At 44.7% G+C, this 22,664-nt stretch overlaps 1 protein-coding gene across 6 annotated transcripts in view; it reads right to left on the reverse strand.

Annotated features, from left to right (window-relative positions):
- The window catches only part of nphp4 (nephronophthisis 4), a 532,906-nt gene that overhangs the window by 102,700 nt on the left and 407,542 nt on the right, over positions 1–22,664 (reverse strand). For all 6 annotated transcript variants that reach the window (XM_068017516.1, XM_068017513.1, XM_068017512.1 and 3 more), the window contains 2 exons: positions 13,932–14,092; positions 10,612–10,792 (listed from right to left, as the gene is read on the reverse strand). In XM_068017516.1, coding sequence (XP_067873617.1) covers positions 10,612–10,792; positions 13,932–14,092 — 342 coding nt within the window. The remainder of the gene's footprint in view (positions 1–10,611; positions 10,793–13,931; positions 14,093–22,664) is intronic.

Below are 22,664 nucleotides of genomic sequence, written 5' to 3' on the forward strand. Positions count from 1 at the left end.
TGGAGAACTATATCCAGCAGACCACTCAGTTGATGAAGATGCGCGTAGACCCTGAACTCACCTCCACCACCTCAATGAGCAGGGAGGTACCAGTGTACCCTGAAAGGATAGAGGAATGACAGCCTGATGCATCTGGGGGCTCCTCTCAGGGCACTCTTGGCTTGGGTAGCAACTCCTCAGCCTCTCTGTCAGTGACACTACTATCGCAGGTAGCCCTCAATATGCCAGGGCTCTCCAGGCCGCAGGCTGCCAGAGGACAACTGCCACAGTCATCAAAAGCCACAGGGTACCAAGGTCAGCAGCCTGCCTCTACCTCAGCTGACAGTGAGGGGGAGCACCACGGAGGAACACATGTAAGAGATTTAAGAAGAGCACCTAGCTGCACGGGGTTCACAGGTTTAAATTTTGTTTATCAATGCTGTCTTGCAATCTTTTTGCTCCCCAAGAAATGTGTAATGTTGCAAGGCAAGAGGAATCCTTTCATTTCTTGCAGCCTGCTGGACCTTCAGCAGTACATTGACTCCCTCAAAGTATGTGACGGGTAGGACCACACCACATAAGGTCAATGCCGCAGTCTAATGTCTTGATGGTTGCAGGTAATTGGGAAGGGAAATGAAGGAAATGGCAACAGGGCTGCAGAAGGCTGTAGCTTTAGTAGATTGCATGGATCTGTCATTAAGGATCATCTGAAACATTCCTGTATTCGTGCGTCACGAGCCTCCCTTGCAAGTATCTCATTGCATCTTGGCTGTGGTGCATGGAATTCTTTATCATGCAGCGCCTGTCCAGCGTCTTCCTCCATATCTTCATTGTTAGAGGAGGCGTCTTGCTCCACAATATCCTCATTGTTCAAAATCTCTCCCTTCTGTAGTGCCAGGTTGTGAAGAGCACAGCATGCCAACACAATGCGGGAGACCCTTGCTGAGGCATACTGAAGGGCTGCACCAGATCCATCAAGAGTGCGAACTACATTTTCAGAAGCCCTATGGCCTGCTCGATGGCCGCTCAAGTTGTCTTGTGGTAGATGTTGTAGCTCTCCTCTGCATCAGTGCTTGGGTTCCTCACAGACATCAGCAGCCACGTCTATAGTGGGTAGCCCTCATCACCCAGTATCCATCTTTGAAGGTGCCGGGGGCTTGAAAAGGTCTGGCACCTTGGACAGCCTTAGTATGTAGGCATTGTGGTTGCTTCCTGGAAACCTTGCACAGACCTGAAGGAACTGTTTGCAGTGGTCACAGACCAGTTGTACATTGAATGACTGTAAGCCCTTCCTACTGATGAAGGCTGCTGCCTGGTCTGTGGGAGCCTTGATTGCCACATGCATGCAGTCGATGACACCCTGCACCTGGGGGAACCCAGCAATGGCCCTGAATCCTATAGCCCTCTCAGCTTATCTGAACAGTATAAAAGCTGACCCTCTTGAAGATGTCATTGGTGACTATCTTGATGCAGTGATGAGATCCCACATATATCTCCAAAAAATCCCTAGAATGATGAATGATCCCGAGACGTAGAAATTCAGTGCCACGGTGACCTTCAGCACCACAGGCATTGCGTGGCCACCACTTTCCATAGGGCTCAGCTCATCCTCTATCATGGCACACAGCTCAGTGACGGCCTCCCGGAGAGGCGGAGTCTTTGGTGACACTGCTGCTCCGACTTTTGCAGGAAGCTGAGCCTCTAACAGTAGATACTCTCTGGTGGGCAACCTCTTCTGCACACAAGAGGCTGGTTGAATGCCCCTCTGTGCCCTCCTGCCTTCCCCCTCTGAGGCAGAAGTTCCTGTTGGCCCGCTGCCTGTAGCTGAAGCTCTCTCACTCCCTGATGCTCTTGCTCACTGGAGGTCTCAAAGCCTGAGTGAATGAGGCCCACGGCAGATAGCCGCACTTAGTTTCCAGGGCCTCTCACACCCACCCCACCCCCCTACCCCCCACCGCCCTATTTACACGACTGCCACTTCCGAGATGGCACTCAAGCTTATCCCTGCTCCCGACTGCCACTGCCAATGCCCACGCTATTCCACCCTCCCTGCCAAGCCACTCCAGCATTCCCAATGGCTGCCGTTTGCAGCCAGCACTGACCGCCTGCTCATCCACTGCCTCCTTATATCTGGTAAGGCTCTAAAGCCTTGTAGTTCTCATGCACTCTTTGTAAAACTTGAAATCCCTGGTAAAATAGTAGTTAATTGCCTGTAAAACAGGCTTATTTACCTTCCCACCACATTTCAGCATGAGGTCCTCCCACCATGCCAGCCACCCTTCAGAATATCCGGTTGAGATCTGAAGACATCGGGCTTCCCTCCGACGCCTTTAATCATGATATTCCAACTCCTTCCGCCTTTCATCATGATATTCCAACTCCTTCCGCCTTCTAGCCTGTCGCCATAAGGCTGGTAAAATCCAGCCCATGATTACTGGCTAGAAGCATAGAGTACAAAAGCAAGAAAGTTTTGTTAAACTTTCATAAATCACTGGCTAGGCCTCAGCTGGAATATTGTGTGCAAATCTGGGCACTGCACTTTAGGAAGGATGTCAAGGGCTTGAAGAGGGTGCAAAGGTAATTTACTAGAATGGTACCAGAGATGAGGAACTTCAGTTATGTGGAGAGACTGGAGAAGCTCGAATCACTCTCCATACAACACAGAATGTTAGAACCTTATAAACCATTGTTTAGGCCTCAGCTGGAGCATTGTGGACAGTCCTGCGCACAACACTTCAGGAAAGAAGTAAAGGCCTTTGAAAGGGTACAGAGAAGCTTTACCATGATGTTACCAGGCATGAGATATTTCAGTTATGAGGAGAGATTGGAAAAGTTAGGACTGTTCTCCTTGGAATAGAGAAGGTTAAGAGATGACTTAATAGAGGCTCCAAGATCCTTTGATAGAGTAGATGGAGAAAAGTTGTTCCCTCTGGCGAATGGATCAATAACTAGATACAAAATCATTGGCACAAGATCTAAAGGGGAGATGAGGAGAAATGTTTTCACTCAGATATGTCAGGATCTGGAATGCTTTGTCTGAAAAGGTGATCCCATAAATAATTTTAAAAAGGAAGTTGGACAGGTATTTGAGGATGAGGAACTTACTGAGTTACGGACATAAAAAGGGGGATGTGGGATTAAGCACAACTACTGTTTCAAAGAACCAGCTGAGAAACAATGGCCAAATGGCTTCCTTCTGAACTGTAAGTTTGTATGGTTCTATGATTCTAAGGTTAAGGGGAAATTTATTAGAGACATTCAAAATCATGAAGGGTTTTGATAGAATAAATAAGGAGAAACTGTTTCCATTAGCTGAAGGATCAGTAATGAGAGGACACAGATTTAAGGTAAAAACAGAATATGCTGGAAATACTCAGCAGTTCTGACAGCATCTGTGAAGAGGGAATCAGAGTTAAAGTTTTAGGTCAATGACCTTTCATCAGAACTGAGTATTTCCAGTATTTGCTGTTTTTACCTTAAATCTGTGTGCTCTTGTTACTGATCGTTCAGCCAATGGAAACAGTTTCTCCTACTTGGCCAGGTGATGGCCCCTATGGTTCAAAAGCCTGGATTCTCTACTCCCCTTTGTGACCACCCCTCCCCTCCCTGCCCCCTTTTCCTCCTCCCCCACTAGCATCACACCCCACCTCTCCCCCCTTGCATCCCCTCCCGCCTTCCCTCTCCCTCCATGAAATTGCACAGTTTACTTGTTAGCTCGTATCCCTGAGCAGGGGCCCTAACGACCCCACTACCTTGTCGGCATCTCAGAAGAGACTAGGGCTAAGAGAGTAAACCCGAACAGAAAATCCAGAGCGGAACCCCTAAGGCGCCATGTGTCACCTTTGGCATGTTTCCGACAGTTCCTGCAGTCAAACTGGTGCCAAACATCATGCTCTGCACGCCTTTGGACCCCACCAGGAAGGCTGAGAGGGGGCTTTTGACGCTTGGGCAACTCATAACCTCCATATATTCCACCCAGGCATGCGCCATGGTCACTCCATAGTCGCCTCACAGTGACCAAAACAACATAGAAGGCAGCAGATACGGGTTTTAAGACCAGCTCAATTGGCGTAGAGATTGGGTGCAACGGGTTGCCTTTGTTGGTGGGAGAGGTCGTCGCATCTCATTGGACAGCGAACACCAGCCTCAAACCGGGCAGCCCCCGGTCAGAAGGGTTCTGTCGCGCCACAGTCCACCTGCTTCATTGGGTGCTTGGAGCTCAGGGTCATTGCCTAACAATTGGCTGTAACATCGGAACAAACAGCACGTCAAAAAAAAGGAAAGAAGATACCAGCCCCTCATTTTTTGCAAGCTGGAACGTCAGAACTATGTGTCCTGGCCTTTACGCAAATCGACGACTCTCGGAAGACCGCCATCGTTAACAACGAACTCAGTAGACTCAATGTGGACATTGCAACACTTCAGGAGACACGCCTCCCTGCGGGCGGATCAGGGCAAGATTACACCTTCTACTGGCAGGGTAGGGATCCAGAAGAACCAAGACAGCATGGAGTGGGTTTTGCCATCAGAAACTCTTTGCTCAGCATGACAGAGCCACCGACAAATAGCTCGGAACGCATGCTGTCCATTCGACTGCTCACCGCCTCTGGTTCAGTACACCTACTCAGCATCTATGCTCCAACACTCTGCTCCCCACCTGAAGTTAAAGACCAGTTCTACGAGGAACTCCATAATATCATTAGTAGCATTCCTAATACTGAACATTTGTTCCTGTTGGGGGACATTAACGCCAGCGTTGGGGCTGACCATGACCCTCTTGCCTCGGGTGCTGTGGCATTGGAAGGATGAATGAGAACGGACAGAGACTGATGGAGTTGTGTACCGACCACAACCTCTGCATCACCAACTCGTTCTTTCAAAATAAACCCTGTCAGCAGGTTTCATGGAGACACCCAAGATCACGTCGTTGGCACCAGCTGGACCTCATCGTCACAAGGCGAGCCTCTATAAACAGTGTCCAAATCACACGCAGCTTCCACAGTGCGGACTGTGACACCGACCACTCCCTGGTGTGCAGCAAACCAAAGAAGTTACATCACTTCAAGCAGAATGGCTGCCCGCGCATTAACACTAACAGAATTTCTTACCCACAGCTGTCACAAAAGTTTCTCAATTCGCTTGAAAAAGCCCTTCAAAACACTCCTGCAGGGGATGCAGAGACCAAGTGGGCCCACATCACAGACACCATCTATGACTCAGCAATGACCACCTTTGGCAAACGTGAGAAGCAGAATGCAGACTGGTTTCACTCTCACTCTGAAGAGATGGAACCAGTCATAGCTGCTAAGCGCACTGCACTGCTGAACTACAAGAAAGCCCCCAGCGAGTTAACATCCTTAGCACTTAAGGCCGCCAGAAATACCGCGCAAAGAACAGCCAGGCGTTGTGCAAATGACTACTGGCAACACCTATGCAGTCGTAGTCAGTTGGCCTCTGACACCGGAAATATCAGAGGAATGTATGACGGCATTAAGAGAGCTTTTGGGCTAACCGTCAAGAAGATCCCAACCCCCCCCTCAAGTCTAAATCAGGGGAAACGATCACTGACCAACGCAAGCAAATGGACTGCTGGGTGGTGCACTACCTAGAACTGTACTCCAGGGAAAATTATGTCACTGATACCGCCCTCTATGCAGCCCAGTCTCTGCCAGTCATGGACGAGCTGGACGAACAGCCAACAGAATCGGAGCTTAGTATTGCCATCGATTCTTTAGCCAGCGGAAAAGCCCCTGGAAAGGACGGCATTACCCCTGAAATAATCAAGAGTGCCAAGCCTGCTTTACTCTCAGCACTCCATGAACTGCTTTGCCTGTGCTGGGATGAGGGAGCAGTACCACAGGACATGCGCGATGCCAATATCATCACCCTCTATAAGAACAAGGGTTACCACAGTGACTGCAACAAATACCGTAGAATCTCCCTGCTCGGAACAGTGGGGAAAGCCTTCGCTCGAGTTGTTTTAAACAGACTCCACAAACTGGCTGAGCGTGTCCACCGAGGCACAGTGCGGCTTTCGAGCAGAGAGATCCACCATTCACATGCTGTTCTCCTATTCGCCAGCTACAGGAGAAATGCCGCGAACAATGGGTGCCCCTTTACGTTGCCTTCATAGATCTCACCAAAGTCTTTGACCTCGTCAGCAGATGTGGTCTCCAGATTACTAGCAAAGATCGGATGTTCACCAAAGCTACTAATTATCATCACCTCATTCCATGACAATATGAAAGGCACAATTCAGCACAGCGGCACCTCATCAGACCCCTTTCCTATCCTGAGTGGCATGAAACAGGGCTGTGTTCTCGCACCTACACTGTTTGGGATCTTCTTCTCCCTGCTGCTCTCACATGCGTTTAAGTCTTCAGAAGAAGGAATTTTCCTCCACACAAGATCTGGTGGCAGGTTGTTCAACCTTGCCCGTCTAAGAGCGAAGACCAAAGTACGGAATGTCCTCATCAGGGAACTCCTTTTTGCTGATGATGCTGCATTAACATCTCACACTGAAGAGTGTCTGCAGAGACTCATCGACAGGATTGCAGCTGCCTGCAACGCATTTGGCCTAACCATCAGCCTAAAGAAAACGAACATCATGGGACAGGACGTCAGAAATGCTCCATCCATCAATATTGGCGACCACGCTCTGGAAGTGGTTCAAGAGTTCACCTACTTAGCCTCAACTATCACCAGTAACCTGTCTCTCGATGCAGAAATCAACAAGCGCATGGGAAAGGTTTCCACTGCTATGTCCAGACTGGCCAAGAGAGTGTGGGGAAATGGCGCACTGACACGGAATACAAAAGTCCGAGTGTATCAAGCCTATGTCCTCAGTACCTTGCTCTATGGCAGCGAGGCCTGGACAACGTATGTCAGCCAAGAGCGACGTCTCAATTCATTCCATCTTCGCTGCCTCCAGAGAATCCTTGGCATCAGGTGACAGGACCGTATCTCCAACACAGAAGTCCTCGAGGCGGCCAACATCCCCAGCATATACACACTACTGAGTCAGCGGCGCTTGAGATGGCTTGGCCATGTGAGCCGCATGGAAGATGGCAGGATCCCCAAAGACACATTGTACAGCGAGCTCGTCACTGGTATCAGACCCACCGGCCGTCCATGTCTCCGCTTTAAAGACGTCTGCAAACGCGACATGAAGTCCTGTGACATTGATCACAAGTCGTGGGAGTCAGTTGCCAGCAATCGCCAGAGCTGGCGGGCAGCCATAAAGGTGGGGCTAAAGTGTGGCGAGTCGAAGAGACTTAGCAGTTGGCAGGAAAAAAGACAGAAGCGCAAGGGGAGAGCCAACTGTGTAACAGCCCCGACAACCAATTTTATCTGCAGCACATGTGGAAGAGTCTGTCACTCTAGAATTGGCCTTTATAGCCACTCCAGGCACTGCTTCACAAACCACTGACCACCTCCAGGCGCTTACCCATTGTCTCTCGAGACAAGGAGGCCAAAGAAGAAGAAGAATCACCTTAAACACTTCAATTACATCACCCCTTAGTCTTCTCTACTCAAGGGAATACAAGCCTAATCTATGCAACCTGTCCTCATAATGTAACTGTGGGGAGATGGTGGTGTAGCGGAAATGTCACTGGACTAATAATCCAGAAATCCAACTTAATACTCTGGGGCCACAGGTTCAAATCCCACCATGGTAGCTGATGGAATTTAAATTCAGTTAATTAATGAATTCAGTTAATTTTTTTAAAATCTGGAATTGAAAGCTAGTCTCAGTACTGGTGACCATGAAACTACATTGATTGTCGTAAAAACCCATTTGGTTCATTAATGTCCTTTATGGAAGGAAATCTGCCATCCTTACCGGTCTGGACTACATGTGACTCCAGGCTCACAGGAATGTGGTTGACTCTTAACTGCTCTCTGAATTCAGTCATCAAGGGAAATTAGGGGTGGGGAACAAATGCTGTCCTTGCCAGCGACGCCCACATCGCATGAAACAAATAAATAAAAACAAACCCTTTCAATCTCTGTATCATTGTGGTAAATCTGCACGTCACCCCCTCCAAGGCCAATATATGTTCTCTTCCTCCTTTTAAAAGAATCCTCAAACCTATGTCTTCAGTGCCTCTGCTCTCTGTTTTTCTTTTCTTCCTTCGCAGTGTCTATCTCTCCTCGAGTGAGATATTCATCTACTGGACATATGCTGTGTAAATTAATTACTGTTATATTTGCTTGAGTACATTTGACAATTGAACACGAGGAAATAAAATCCAGTTTGAATTCTGATTGAATGTTTTAATTTACACCATATGTTCCTTTTCCAAGGACACCGTTTTTCCAGCACAAAGACCTCACTGCCAGCATACAGGTAAATCGATAATGTTAATTGTGTCAGTTGTTCTAATCCATCCAGATCATGTTTAAACTGCGAGCAAATGGCTGCAAAGCTTGCATGCCTGAATACAGCAGAAGTGGTTGAATTGGCAGAACCAGGGGAGCAGAGGGCAGGTCAATTAGATAATGAGGGGGAAGGGAAGGAGAGTGCAATTCTTACTAGGTGCACAGCCTTGGGAGTAAGTTGTCATTTTCTCAATTTTTGTGAGCCATTTCTGAACTTTTTAATCAGTCGTACCTGTGTCTCACAATTGGTTGGTTTTCTGTTCTTCCCATTAATTGATCCAGGTTCCCCAAAATTACCCACAGGAAAACTGTAATGAGTTACCATTTTACTGGCAGTCGCAAAATTCCACAATATTATGACTTGTGATGTTAGTTACATGATCTGATAAACGTATCTGCATGTTTGGAGCAACTGAAGATATTTGATTAATGTACATTTTTATATTGCTTTAGAGTTTATCTGCTATATGCCTGACCTTCTAATTGAATGAAAATCATCAGGATTTTGCCTACCCCCTTTACAGGAGTTTTATACTCTGTAGTGTCATGTGATGTAGGGCCTGAACATCCAGCAAAAGAGAGGTAGGCCATCATGCTGTCAGTCGAACCTGGATTTAGAAATGAAAGAGAAATGTGCTGTCCCCGCATTAAGCAGCCCCTCAGGACCTGTATATAAAGTACTTGAAAATACTATATGTAATTGCCACCAACAGTGCCTTCAAAATTGTTTGTAATATAAAAGTACTCCTGAAGACAATGGAAAATAACATTAATTGTACCTGAAAAAAGCCAAGTGAAAATATCAAAGGTCAAAGCAACTCAATAGCTGGACTGATATTACCCAATCTCTTGTGTGACTACACCTATTTCTTTCAATTCCAAAAATTCTCTTGGTAAAATTTCTACCTTCAGTTCAAGTACTTGCTGCAGTGATTCCTGTGTACTAGTAACGAATGCAATTCTGCTTATGCTTCACTACAGTAATCCAATAACAAAGACAGCTGAGACCTCAACAAAGTTAAAGCAAGTTTATTAAGAAATGTTACGCTTTGGTCACAAGTTTGTGTGGATCACTATTCCTCCGTAACACCAATGAATAACCTGGAAAAGCTTGGATTGGCTCACTCAGATCACCAGTTATTAGTATTAGTTTAATTGTAATGACTTACAGACATCATTATTACATATGTCTGTAGACTGAGCGCAAGCATCGTTCAAAGCCTTGAAAACACGAACACCAAGATATAAACGTCAGACTTGAACCTTTACTCCACTTTACTTGTATCCTTATTTATGTTTAAATCTTGAAACTGAGGGCTATGGCTCAAAACTAATGCTGTGAAAAGATTAATGTACAAACACTTAGGCCAGGATTTTATGCTTTCAATGGGGATCTCAAAGTCAGAAGATGCGACGCCGAGAACCTGCGTCACCTCTTCTCTGAAAGGCCCGCCGAATCTCGTGCTAATCAGGCACTTAGGTGGAGAGTGGCAGGCCTTCCACAGGATCAAGCAGCCCAGCGCCGGACGTCCAGCCCTTGGAGAGCTGCCGGCCAAACAGAGGCCTGCACCACGAAGTTGGTGGCTCTGCCGGAGGAACACCTACCAGAGGCCCAGAAGCGTTGCTGGACCCAGGCCACAGATAGGTCAGGGTGGGAGGGGATTCATGGAGGGGGTGTTGCGGGAGAGGGGTGTGTGGGGGTGGGGAGGGGTGCTCTGTGGGCCCCACCCTTCCCAATGCCAGACCCCTCATTCAGGCACTGCCTTTTAATGAGAGATGTCCCAGACCCCCAAAACTGGGAAGCAGCCCACACGGTTTTTCGTGCCGTGCTTCCCGGGTGGCAACAGGTCCGCCCACTGCACGTCTAATTAGGACGGCAGCAGGATGAGGACCATAGTTGGGGATTAATTGCCCAGTTAAGGGCCTCTATTGGTGGTGGAACGGGAAGGCCATTCAAAGGCCTCCCCATGCCGGACTAAACTTTGGTGGTGGGATGGTGGCAGGAACCACTCCCCACCTGCCACCATACCACCCCATTTTATGCTCTTCCCGAGTCCAAACCTGTAGCGGGAGAGAGCATAAAATTCCCCCCTTAATGTGTTTTAATTGAATTCCTCAATCTGTTGTTTCAATTGGTTTATAGTGCCTGTAGTTAATCTTTGCAAGAATAATTTCCAGTCCTGATTTATTAAATTTCTATTTCTACTCTCCATCACAAAATGAAGATGTCAGAAGTGTAAGTTTGCTCACCAACATTCCCTAAGCGCATATGTAGTCCTCCTTTTGTTATTGTCGTCACTCCATAAGGCTTAACAGTGCCATGCCTTGTGATGTCAGCCAAGGACATAGGTACATCTGGGCCGTATTCTGTGTTTATGACCTCCAGTTCATGAGAAACCTGGACTGCAGTGCGACCTTGGCGTAGCAAATACTGTAACAATAAGATGCCGTTGTTACCATATTGTACCTACTGTTGCAATAAAACACATGCAAAGGGGCTTTGATAGGACTTACCTGTTGTGTAATGGTGAAAATATTGTTGTAATGATTATATTGACATTTGTTTACCATTCTATGGAAAAATGACTTTAAAATCAGGCTTTTCATTACCTACTGTTATTATTTTCAATTATTTGTGCTCTAACTCAGGTTTGAACTGTAAAATGATGTCAACAACTCACATTAGTGTATAATTCACTCCAAACTGTTAAGGTGTTCTTTCAGTTAAAGACCAAATAATCTTCTTATGCTGAATTGTTAATTGGAAGCACATATAAACATGCTTCAGGGTGCAGATGATGCCTTAGATTTTACAGTAAATGGCTTCAATTTCTGTATTTGTGTAGATGAAGGGTTTTTGAAATCTTAAAAGCTTAGGATTAATGTTGGCTGGGATTTTATGGTAAAAATAACGATGAGGTCATTATTGTCCAACCGTTATAAAAGAGTAAATCGGACAGTGATAGGACAGGCGCAGTTAAACACGGAAATCTGGAAGTTACTGTTTGCATTGCCCTACCCCTCCAGAAGCTTCTCTATGCTGGCATCTCACATAGAGACTCACGATTTCTATACAGGGAACGAGTGAAGTTGGGGTACTTATCCAGTTGATATCCACTAAAATAGCCATAAAAAGTTCGGACTTGCCCGTTCTCGTGTAAGTGGATTTTTAACATTATGATAAATCTTAATTACTGCCAAAAAATCTCTCTGGCACTGAAAGTTAACTTTTACAAGTGTGCAGTGTCATTCTTTCTGATATTAATTATCCCTGGAGATATTTTTTAAAAAACATTTTAAAAAATATTTTCTTTGTCTTTTTTCCTCTCTCTCTTAATCCCATCTTTCTTCCCTTTCCTTATACCACTTTCTCTATATGATTTGGCATTGAATTAACTATTCTAACTAAAACTTCCTGCTTCATACTCTGAACTGGTCATTAAGAATTCTTCATTGTATTTGATTTGCTGTTGGTTTCTGTATTCACGTGGGTCCCAGATCCCCTGTAGAGGGTCCTGCACTGAAATCAATTTCTGATTAGCACAGGTTCCAGCGCAGTGGTTAGCACCGCAGCCTCACAGCTCCAGGGACCCGGGTTCGGTTCCGGGTACTGCCTGTGTGGAGTTTGCAAGTTCTCCCTGTGTCTGCGTGGGTTTTCTCCGGGTGCTCCGGTTTCCTCCCACAAGCCAAAAGACTTGCAGGTTGATAGGTAAATTGGCCATTATAAATTGTCACTAGTATAGGTAGGTGGTAGGGAAATATAGGGATAGGTGGGGATGTTTGTTGGGAATATGGGATTAGTGTAGGATTAGTATAAAATGGGTGGTTGATGTTCGGCACAGACTCGGTGGGCCGAAGGGCCTGTTTCAGTGCTGTATCTCTAATCTAAAGCCCACAAAAGTCTGTGGGAAAATGTAAATCTGATGAATGACAGGCACCATTCAGTCATCATTTACCACCAATCCAAGCCAATATGTAACTGAAGATGTCTAATTTATGTATTTTTTAAAATAATTCTATCAAGGTCTACTCAATAAATTTAAAAATACATTTTTTGGTCTGTGCAGGAACTGTGGGAGGATTGAAGCATACTACTGATCAGCATGCGCCGAATCTCTTTAGACACGCAGGACGAATTTTCTGCTCTCCCCCGTGGCGTGTTTGGCGGTGGGGAGAGCATAAAATTGGGTGAGATGGTAGTGGGAGGGGGGGCGGGGGACCCTGCCACCATCCCATCTCCGCCGAAATTTAGTTGAGGCAGGAAGGCCTGTGAACGTCCTTCCCGCCCCACCACACATTGAGGCCCTTAACGGTAACTAATCCCTAATCAAGGTCCTCCCACTGCAGCGACAATTACCATGTGGCAGGTGGCACAGAAAGAATGGCATGAAAAACCGGGCGGGCTGCTTCTCAGCTGCGGGGGGTGGGGGGGTTGGTGGGGATCACTCGTTCAAAGGCACTTAGTGCCTGAATGTGGGTCCTGGCATCGGTAAGGGGGTCCCGCAAAGGGCCACCTCCCTGCCTTGATGCTGACCCCCACCCTACAAGACCCCCCCCGCCCTGACCTATTTTAAGCCTGGTTCCAGCACCACCCCTCAGTGTCTGATTGCTGCAGCTACAGCAGCAGCCACCGCCTGTGCAGTGGGTCTGCAGCTGCTGGCCTCTGATTGGCCGGCAACACTGTATTGCCGGGACTTCCGGCGACGGGGTCCTAAATCCTGCAAAAGGCCTGCCGCTGTCCAGTTCAGTGCCCGACTGGCACTACGTTCAGCGGGCCTCTTGTAAAAACGTCAGTGCAGGGATCTCGCATCGGATTCCCCCGACGTCGAAATCCCCGCCGCCAGCATAAAATTCCATCCCCCCTTTTGAAAGATCAATACAACTGATAAAGCAATTCTTTAGAAAATCCCTACATATTTTTACAGTAACATTCATCTACTAATACCTGTACATTGGGAGCTGGTGCTGGAAATGCCCATTCCAGTCTCCAAAACCGCCATTCCTACATGCACTACCTCCCACTTACATCTTCATGTTCTGAAATCATGACCCATCTCCTCTAACTCACTTTCTCCAGGACCTCCCAACTATGGACTCTTTACCACCTTTCCTCTTTTCTTCCTCCTAGGCTTTTAAAACCATAGCTTGATACTACTTAACCACTATTTCTGATTTACATCCGTCATCTCTTTACAACCTTGGCAGTGTCCTTTACTATGGGCCTATGCCTTCACTTTACCTGTTCAATAAAAAATTTCAATGTTTGGCACTGAAGCAGATGTTTTGAATAGGAAGAAATGTTCAGAAGTGGCCAGGTGTAGCCAATTGTCATGTATGTTAAATACTTCATCTTCGAAGTCTTGGCCTAACTACAATACACAACATAGAAGCATCAACATGGAACATCTGCCATTTCAAGGGCCTCAAGATTTCATGGGTTAATATAGTTTGGTGTTACTTGGTGAAGTATTTTGACATAGTCTGACACTCAACTGTTCAATTAATAGCAACAACTTGCATTTATATAGTGCCTTTAACCTCCTCCACATATTGTGCTTTGTTACCATTACCTTTAGCTCCACAGCAGCAGTGCCAATCAGAAGCAAGGATTCTGCATCCCAGACATCAATCTGCAATATCTGCATGGACAGGTATTGCATAAACCAGCGCTGTTCTCCTTCCTTCATGTAACTTGGCTCCACCATGAATTTCAGCTCCAACCCTGGAGAATCTACAGCACGTGGAAATGGCAATAAGTGAGGAAAAGGCTGAAGTTGTATGCATCAATTCAAAAGGTCAGTTCAATAAAGGATGAACAGTTTTTAAATGAAATCTTGTGAAAATTTACTCTGGAAATGATCATTAAAAAACAAAGAAAATGGGACAATACCTAATAATTTTCATTACTTTTAAGAAGTGTTTTTTTCCCAGTGTAAGGACAGATCCTTAAAATGCATATCTCAGCTTTCCTGACTTTTACAGTCAAAGATTTGAAAAGAAAACTGAGAAAAACCTATCAGGCCTCTCCATGGCAACCATGTGTATCATCCTCCACAAACACTAGTAATGTTAACTCCATGGGAGGTGGGAGAACAGAAGAAAAACCCTATGGTCAATTTCAAAAGACCTTTAGTACATTCCTCCTCAACTCAAGAGCCTGGCCACCTGTGACTCAGCATTAGATATATTTAAACTAATCCATACCCACACTTACTCCAATTTCCTTAGGAATGTAGTGTTAGGAATAGTAGTGATTATTGAGTTAAGGGGAGGGGTGGGGTTGAGTGCTAGAGTAAAAGGTTGGGAGCAAAATATTGAGGGCTAGGCACCAGCATGTCTGCAAAGGTGATGGTACATACGAACATACGAATTAGGAGCAGGAGTAGGCCACTCGGCCCCTTGAGCCTGATCCGCCATTCAATAAGTTCATGGCTGAACTGATTACTACACATTTCTACCTACCCCCGATAACCTTTCACCCCCTTGCTTATCAAGAATCTATCTACCTCTGCCTTAAAAATATTCAAAGCCTCTGCTTCCACCGTCTTTTCAGAAAGAGAATTCCAAAGACTCATGACCCTCTGAGAGAAAGAATTTACCCTCATCTCTGTCTTAAATGGGCGACCCCTTATTTTTAAACAGTGACCCCTAGTTCTAGATTCACCCACAAGGGGAAACATCCTTTCCACATCCGCCCTGTCACAACCCCTCAGGATTTTATCTGTTTCAATCTCTTACTCTTCTAAATTCCAGCAGATACAAGCCTAGCCTGTCCAATCTTTCCTCATAAGACAGCCTGCCCATTTCCGGTGTTAGTCTAGTAAACCTTCTCTGAACTGCCTCCAACGCATTTACATCCTTCCTTAAATAAGGAGACCAGTACTGTACACAGCACTCCAGATGTGGTCTCACCAATGCCCTGTATGGCTGAAGCATAACCTCCCTACTTTTGTATTCAATTCCCCTTGTGATAAACAATAACATTTTATTAGCTTTCCTAATTACATGCTGCATCTGTATACTAACCTTTTGCAATTCATGCACTAAGACATCCAGATCCCTCTCCATCTCAGAGCTCTGCAATCTCTCACCATTTAAATAATATGCTTCTTTTTATTCTTCCTGCCAAAATGGACAATTCCACATTTTCCCACATTATACTCCATTTGCCAGGTCTTTGCCCACTCACTTAACCTATCTATATCCCTTTGTAGCCCCCTTATGTTCTCTTCACAAGTTATTTTCCTACCTATCTTTGTGACATCAGCAAATTTAGCAACAATACCTTCGGTCCCTTCATCTAAGTCATTTATATAAATTGTAAAAAGTTGAGGCCCCAGCACAGATCCCTGTGGCACACCACACGTTACATCTTGCCAACCAGAAAATGACCCCTTTATGTCTACTTTATGTTTATTTCCTGTTAGCTAGCCAATCTTCTCACCATGCCAATATGTTACCCCCTACACCATGAGCTTGTATTTTTTGCAGTAACCTTTGATGTGGCACCTTATCAAATGTCTTCTGGAAATCTAAGTACAATACATCCACCGGTTCCCCTTTAGCCACAGCACATGTAACTCCCTCAAAGAACTTCAATAAACTGGTTAAACATGTTTCCCTTTCGTAAAACCATGTTGACTCTGTCTGATTACCTTGAATTTTCCTAAGTGCCTGGTTTGGCCTGTAGTTTCCTGCTTTCTGTCTCCCTCCCTTTTTGAATAAGGGAGTTACATTCACTATTTTCCAATCTATTGGAACCTTCCCTAGTCTAGAGAATTTTGGAAAATCAAAACTAATGCATCAACTATCTCACTAACCAAAATAAAAGCAAAATATTGCGGATGCTGGAAATCTGAAATAAAAACAAGAAATGCTGGAATCACTCAGCAGGTCTGGCAGCATCTGTGAAAAGAGAAGCTGAGTTAACGTTTCAGGTCAGTGACCCTTCTTCGGAACTGACAAATATTTTTCAGTTCCGAAGAAGGGTCACTGACCCGAAACGTTAACTCTGCTTCTCTTTTCACAGATGCTGCCAGACCTGCTGAGTGATTCCAGCATTTCTTGTTTTTATCTCACTAACCACTTCTTTTAAGACCTTAGGATGAAGTCTATCAGGACCCAGGAACTTGTCAGCCCACAGCTCCAACAATTTGTTCAGTACCACTTCCCTGGTGATTGTAATTTTCTTGAGTTCCTCCCTCCCTTCCATTTCCTGACTTGCAGCTAATTCTGGGATGTTACTTGTATCCTCTATTCAAGGCCAAGCAGATGTTCACATGTGAGAAATGCCTGGGTAGACAAGAATGTGTTCACAATCATGCCAGCCTAACTGCTTGAGTTCAAGAAATGTCAGAACAGCAATAAACAGCTTGCACAATAAACACAATGCGTATGCACAAGGGGAAGCTGTCTATGTGCTTCCTGCATACTTATATGTTCACCTTAGATACAGTAAGTGTGTTTGCATACTAACCTTATGTTAACATTACATACTGAAGACACAGCACACCATACGGACTCTAAATAGTCCTGAAGTGAGTATCGTGATTGGTCAGAAGAGTTAGTTCAGCGAACCCTCGATGAGTCCATTCCTTGTGAGTTTAAAATTGCCTATCTGGTAACTTATGTTTATTAAAAGCAAAATACTGCGGATGCTGGAAACCTGTTCCGATGAAGGGTCGCTGACCCGAAACGTTAACTCTGCTTCTCTTTCCACAGATGCTGAGTGGTTCCAGCATTTCTTGTTTTTATAACTTATGTTTATTGTTAGGTTTATATTCATTTAATAAATAACGGGCCAGATTTTGCGGTCCTAATAGTGGTGAACATTGAGACTTTTGCCGCTATCGAGGGATGAGTCAGCACTGCAACTTTCAGCAATCGCATTTGCGTTGCAGGCTCCGGAGGAGTGCACACCAGGCTGCTTTAAAAAGTGGCAGGGACTGGTAATTCCCCAAATGTGGGCTGATTGCTCGCCAGTTTCGCTGATTTTTATGCAGATTTATTTAGGGCTGGTATCAGCAGGCGCAGAGCCTGCTCGGGAACACATCCACATCTGTAAACACCATTGAAAGGAATATACCGCTTCTGTTTAACTTGCACATGGCGCCTTCGCTTGATTCCTGCTTTCCAAAATGTAAATGCAAGATTTAAAAAATCCTTCAGAACACAATAGAAATGCGTAATATACGGGTACAAGAGAGGGAGACTGGCGCATAAAAACCAGAGGGAGGTTGAGTAATGTTTGGGAGAGGGAGATATGAAGAATATGGAATTATTTTGGCAATCTTTAACAATGAGAAGTGCCATTAATTGTGAATCAGTATCGAAAATGCCAGAGCCATTGTGACTAATGTCTATTTACTACCCTGTCTCTCTGGAAAGTTGCAGAAGAATTGCTGACTGGATTGCAAAGCGCTCTACAACAATGTAGATCTATTTATTGGAATTTCAAGTTCTAGTTTGTTGTGGTTTCTCAGCAGCCGAAAATTTGGAACATATATAATGCAAATTATTATATTTGGGTGTAACTGAGAATTGGTTCGGAAATTACTGCAGGGTCCGATAATTATAAGTAAACATAATTTCCAAACAACTTGCCTATTGCATGGTAACAATTCTGTTGTTAGACCTTTTTTTGAAGAAGTTATTTTTGTCCCATTTTTATCGAATCTGCTCTAGTCTGATTGCTGTAATTTGTTAAGAGACTTGCATTAAAGTGTGATTATTAATCACCTGTTCAATGTTTGATGTTTGTTTTGGGGCAACAGTTCGTGTTTATTCCAACAGTAATGATTAGATCGGAGATCAATCTTTTTAACTCCAAATAGGTGATTTGATGACAGTTCGGGCCTTGATGGCGAAACGACAGATGTGACAGAGGGGAGTGAAGAAAACCCATGTATTATCATTTTATAAATTAGGAAATCCAAATTACCATAATCGGAATTATGAAACATTTCTATTTTATTTGATAGACTTCAGTTGAACAACTCTTCTCTCACTCTGCGGGCTGATACAATCCCTGCTTACTCAGCTAACGATAAGTCTGATTCTGCACTCTTTCACAAATTTGCCTTAACATAAGAAATAAGAACTAGGAGCAGGAGTAGGCAATTCAGCCCTTCGAGCCTGCTCCGCCATGCCATACGATCATGGCTAATCTCATCTCGGCTTCAACTTCACTTACCTTCCCATTCTCCATAACTCTTTAATCCATTACTAATTAAAAATCTGTCTATCTCCTCCTTAAATTTACTCAATGTCGCGGCCTCCCCCGCACTCTGGGGTAGTGAATTCCACAGACTCACAACCCTTTGAGAGAAGTAATTTCTCCTCATCTCTGTTTTAAATCTGCTACCCCTTATCCTAAAACTATGACCACTCGTTCTAGATTGCCCCACATGAGGAAACATCCTCTCTCTGCCTACTTTGTCAATCCCCTTAATCATCTTATCTACCCCAATTAGATCTCCTCTCATTCTTCTAAACTCCAGAGAGTAAAGGCCTAAACTGCTCAAGCTCTCTTCATAAGACAAACCCCTCATCTCTGGAATCAATCCAGTGAACCTCCTCTGAACTACCTCCAATGCAACTACATCCCTCCTCAAGTAAGGGGACCAAAACTGTATGCAATACTCCAGGCGAGGTCTCACTAATGCCTTGTACAGTTGCAGCAACACTTCCCTACTTTTATATTCTATTCCTTTAGCAATAAATGCCAAAATTCCATTTAACTTCCTTATTACCTGCATACTAGTTTTGAGATTCATGCATGAGGACACCCAGATCCCTCTGTACCGAAGCACTCTGATGTTTCTCTCCATTTGGATAATAATTTGCCTTTCTATTCTTCCGACCAAAATGGATAACCTCACACTTATCCACGTTAAAATCCATCTGCCAAACTTTGGCCCATTCACCTAACCTGTCCATATCCATTTATAAATTTCTTATTTCTTTATTGCAGCTTACTGTCCCACCTATTTTAGTGTCATCTGCAAATTTGGCTATAGTACCTTCTATCCCTGAATCCAAGTCATTAATATAGATTGTAAATAGTTGGGTCCTGAGGACCGAACCCTGTGGCACCCCACTAGTTACATCTTGCCAACCAGGAAAAGAGCCATTTATCCCAACTCTCTGTTTTCTGTTGGTTAGCCAATCCTCTATCCAAGCTAATAAATTGCCCCAACCCCATGTGATCTTACCTTGTGTATTAACCTTTTGTGCAGCGCCTTATCAAATGCCTTCTGGAAGTCCAGATATACTACATCTATATGATCCCCATTATCCACTTTGCTTGTTACAGCTTCGAAGAACTCGAGCAAATTAGCCAAATACGATTTTCTCTTCATAAAACCATGCTGACTCTGATGGATTGCGTTTTGACTTTCTAAATGTCCTGTTATTACTTCCTTAATAATGGATTCTAACAATTTCCCAATGACAGATGTTAAACTAAATGATCTATAGTTTCCTACCTTCTGCCTCCCTCCCTTTTTGAATAAGGGTGTTATATTATCTTTTTTCCAATCCACTGGAACCTTTCCCGCATCCAGGGAATTCTGGAATATTATAACCAATGGATCCACTATCTCCGCTGCCACTTCCTTTAAGACCCTAGGATGTAGGCCATCAGCCCCTGGGAACTTGTCTGCCTTCAATCCCAATAGTTTGCTCAGTACTTCTTCCCTAGTGATGATAATTGTTCTAAGTTCCTCCCTTTCTATAACCTCTGCATTTCCTGTTACTATTGGGATGGTACTAGTGTCCTCTACCGTGAAAACTGAGGCAAAGTACTGATTTAGTATCTGCGCCATTTCTGTGTTCTTCTCTATTAACTCCCCAGTCTCATCCTCCAAGGGACCAACATTCACTTTAGCTACACTCTTCCCTTCTATATACTCATAGAAGCTTTTGCTACCTGTTTTTATATTTTTTGCTAGTTTTCTTTCATAATTTACCTTTGCTCTTCTTATTACATTTTTAGTAACCCTTTGCTGATCTTTAAAAGTTTCCCAATCTTCCAGCCTGCCACTGGCCTTTGCAATATGGCATGCCTTAGTTTTTGTCTTTATGTTATCCTTAACTTCCTTGCTTAGCCATGGATGTTTTTCCCCCTCTTAGAATCTTTCTTCCTCTCTGGAATATATTTTAGTTGGGAGGAATTGAATATCTCCTTAAACATCTGCCACTGCTCATCAACCGTCCTACCTTTTAGTCTTCCTGCCCAGTCCACTAGGGTCAAATCTCTCCTCATGCCTATGTAATTACCTTTGTTTAACTCCAGAACGCTAGTGTCAGAAGAGATTCCATTCCAGTCTTAAGGATACAATTAATGTTCTGCTGAAGAAGGGAAAAATCCAACCACATCACCAGGGCCCGGTGTATAAATACTTAATGAGGTGTTAAATTCTACCAGCAGTAATTGCAGCAGTGTTTCTTTTTAAAATAACAAAGTGACTCCTGACAAAACAGCTCAGCGCCAACGTCATCAGAGCGCTCCCAGCTTCGCACATGCGCAGAACAGACTTTGCTGTCAGTATGGTGCTGCACATGCACAGCCTACGTCAGCACCCAGCTTGCCAGAACTAATTTGCACATGCGCATAAAAACATTATCGCGTACTTCAACGTCTGGTCACCGCTTGCTGCACACCTTCCCTCAGCTGCTCGCTCCCTGCATCACCCCCCCCACTTACCTGTCAGCCACTCGTTTCCTGCCTCGCCACTTCTCCCCCCTCGGCCGCTCGCTCCCCGCTCCTCCTCCCACCTACCTGTGGGCCACTCGCTCCTCACCTCGCCGCTTCCTCCCCGCTCCCTCCCATTTCTGGTCCCCGCTCCCTCCTGCAATCGCTGCCTTTCTTTCCCGCACAGGGAAAGCTGGGGAGAGAGAGAGACTGACAAGATAGGCAGAGGAGGGGCGGGAGACTGCGAGCGGGATGGATTGGGGAGCAGAAGCGGGAGGGAGCGGGGAACAGAGGCAGAGGGGATGAAGCGGCGAGGCCAGTAGCAAGTGGCTCACGGGTGTGGGGTCGGGTGGTGAAGCGGGGAACAAGTGGCCAAGGGGGGTGAGAAGTGCCAAGGCATACAGCAAGCAGACGGGCATGGGAGGCAGCGGCAAAGAGATGCGATGGCAGGAGGCAGTGGGGTACTGTTGGGGGTGGGATGGAGGCGGCGATCATAGCCACAGTGGGTTTCATTCGTTCTTGTTTTTGTGATAAATTGAGCAGCGCCATCTTTACTACCGGCAGCTGCCAAAAACGTCACAGTCAGTGACGTTTCAGTACATGAGGCTGCATTTGCGCATGTGCAAGTACTGCGCCACCTGGTGGCTGCGTTGTGAGCAAACGCAGCCTTAAAATAAAGTGCTTTTTAAAACCATCAATAAATCCCCCACCACAACAGCTAGTGCCATACCATAATCAATTTACACATCTTTATTTATCTATAAATCAACATTTTAAACTTCTAATAAAAAGCCCAGCATAATTTCAATGCAATATTCTGCAGCAGGTTTGAAGAGCGGTTTCTGTCTCAAATTAAATTGTATTGTTACAAATATTACCCTTCTGGGCATTGGAAAAGTGTTTAAAAGTATTTAAAAGAGCATAAAAGATTTTAAAAGTGTTCAAGAGTATTTAAAGGTGTTGAAAAGTTTATAATAGTTTTTTAATGTTTATAAAAGTTGTTTAAAAGTATTTACATTTTAAAAAATGTTCAAAGAGTTTAAAAAATAGTCAAAAATGTTTAAAAGTATTTAAAAATTAAGTTGTTAAAAGTGCTCAAAGTGTTTAAAAGTATTTAAAACCATAATAAAACACTCAGCTGCCTTTCAACTGAAGACTGAACTCAAGGGGCATATGTCCCTTGTCTCCTGATGTCATTAGGGGTGTGGTTTTGCCAGCAATGCACCACACTATTAGGCCTCACGGATCTTTTCAACATTGGACCATGCTGCAGCAAGGAATGCAAGTTCCAGCTGCAGCCTATGAACCAGGTAAGTTCATATTTTTTTGTGCAGTCAGCAGCAAATGCCATCGTTTTGCTACTGACCACAAAATCCTGGCCAAAGAATATTGATCAGATAAATTCTTGATCCTCTAAATCCTGTAAAAGGATAAGGATCATCCCAACATATAGAACTATACAGGATTGGAAGCAAGCATCTCTATCCATCGAACTGGTACCATATTCACATACTTCTTACCCCACTTCACCTCCGATAATCTTCAACAGCTCTGTCGGCCAAAAATATCATCTTAGGATTTATAACATTCTCCAGGTCCCCTGCCTCCT

Source organism: Heterodontus francisci, chromosome 37, assembly GCF_036365525.1.
Source record: "Heterodontus francisci isolate sHetFra1 chromosome 37, sHetFra1.hap1, whole genome shotgun sequence".
Taxonomy (NCBI): Eukaryota; Metazoa; Chordata; class Chondrichthyes; order Heterodontiformes; family Heterodontidae; genus Heterodontus; species Heterodontus francisci.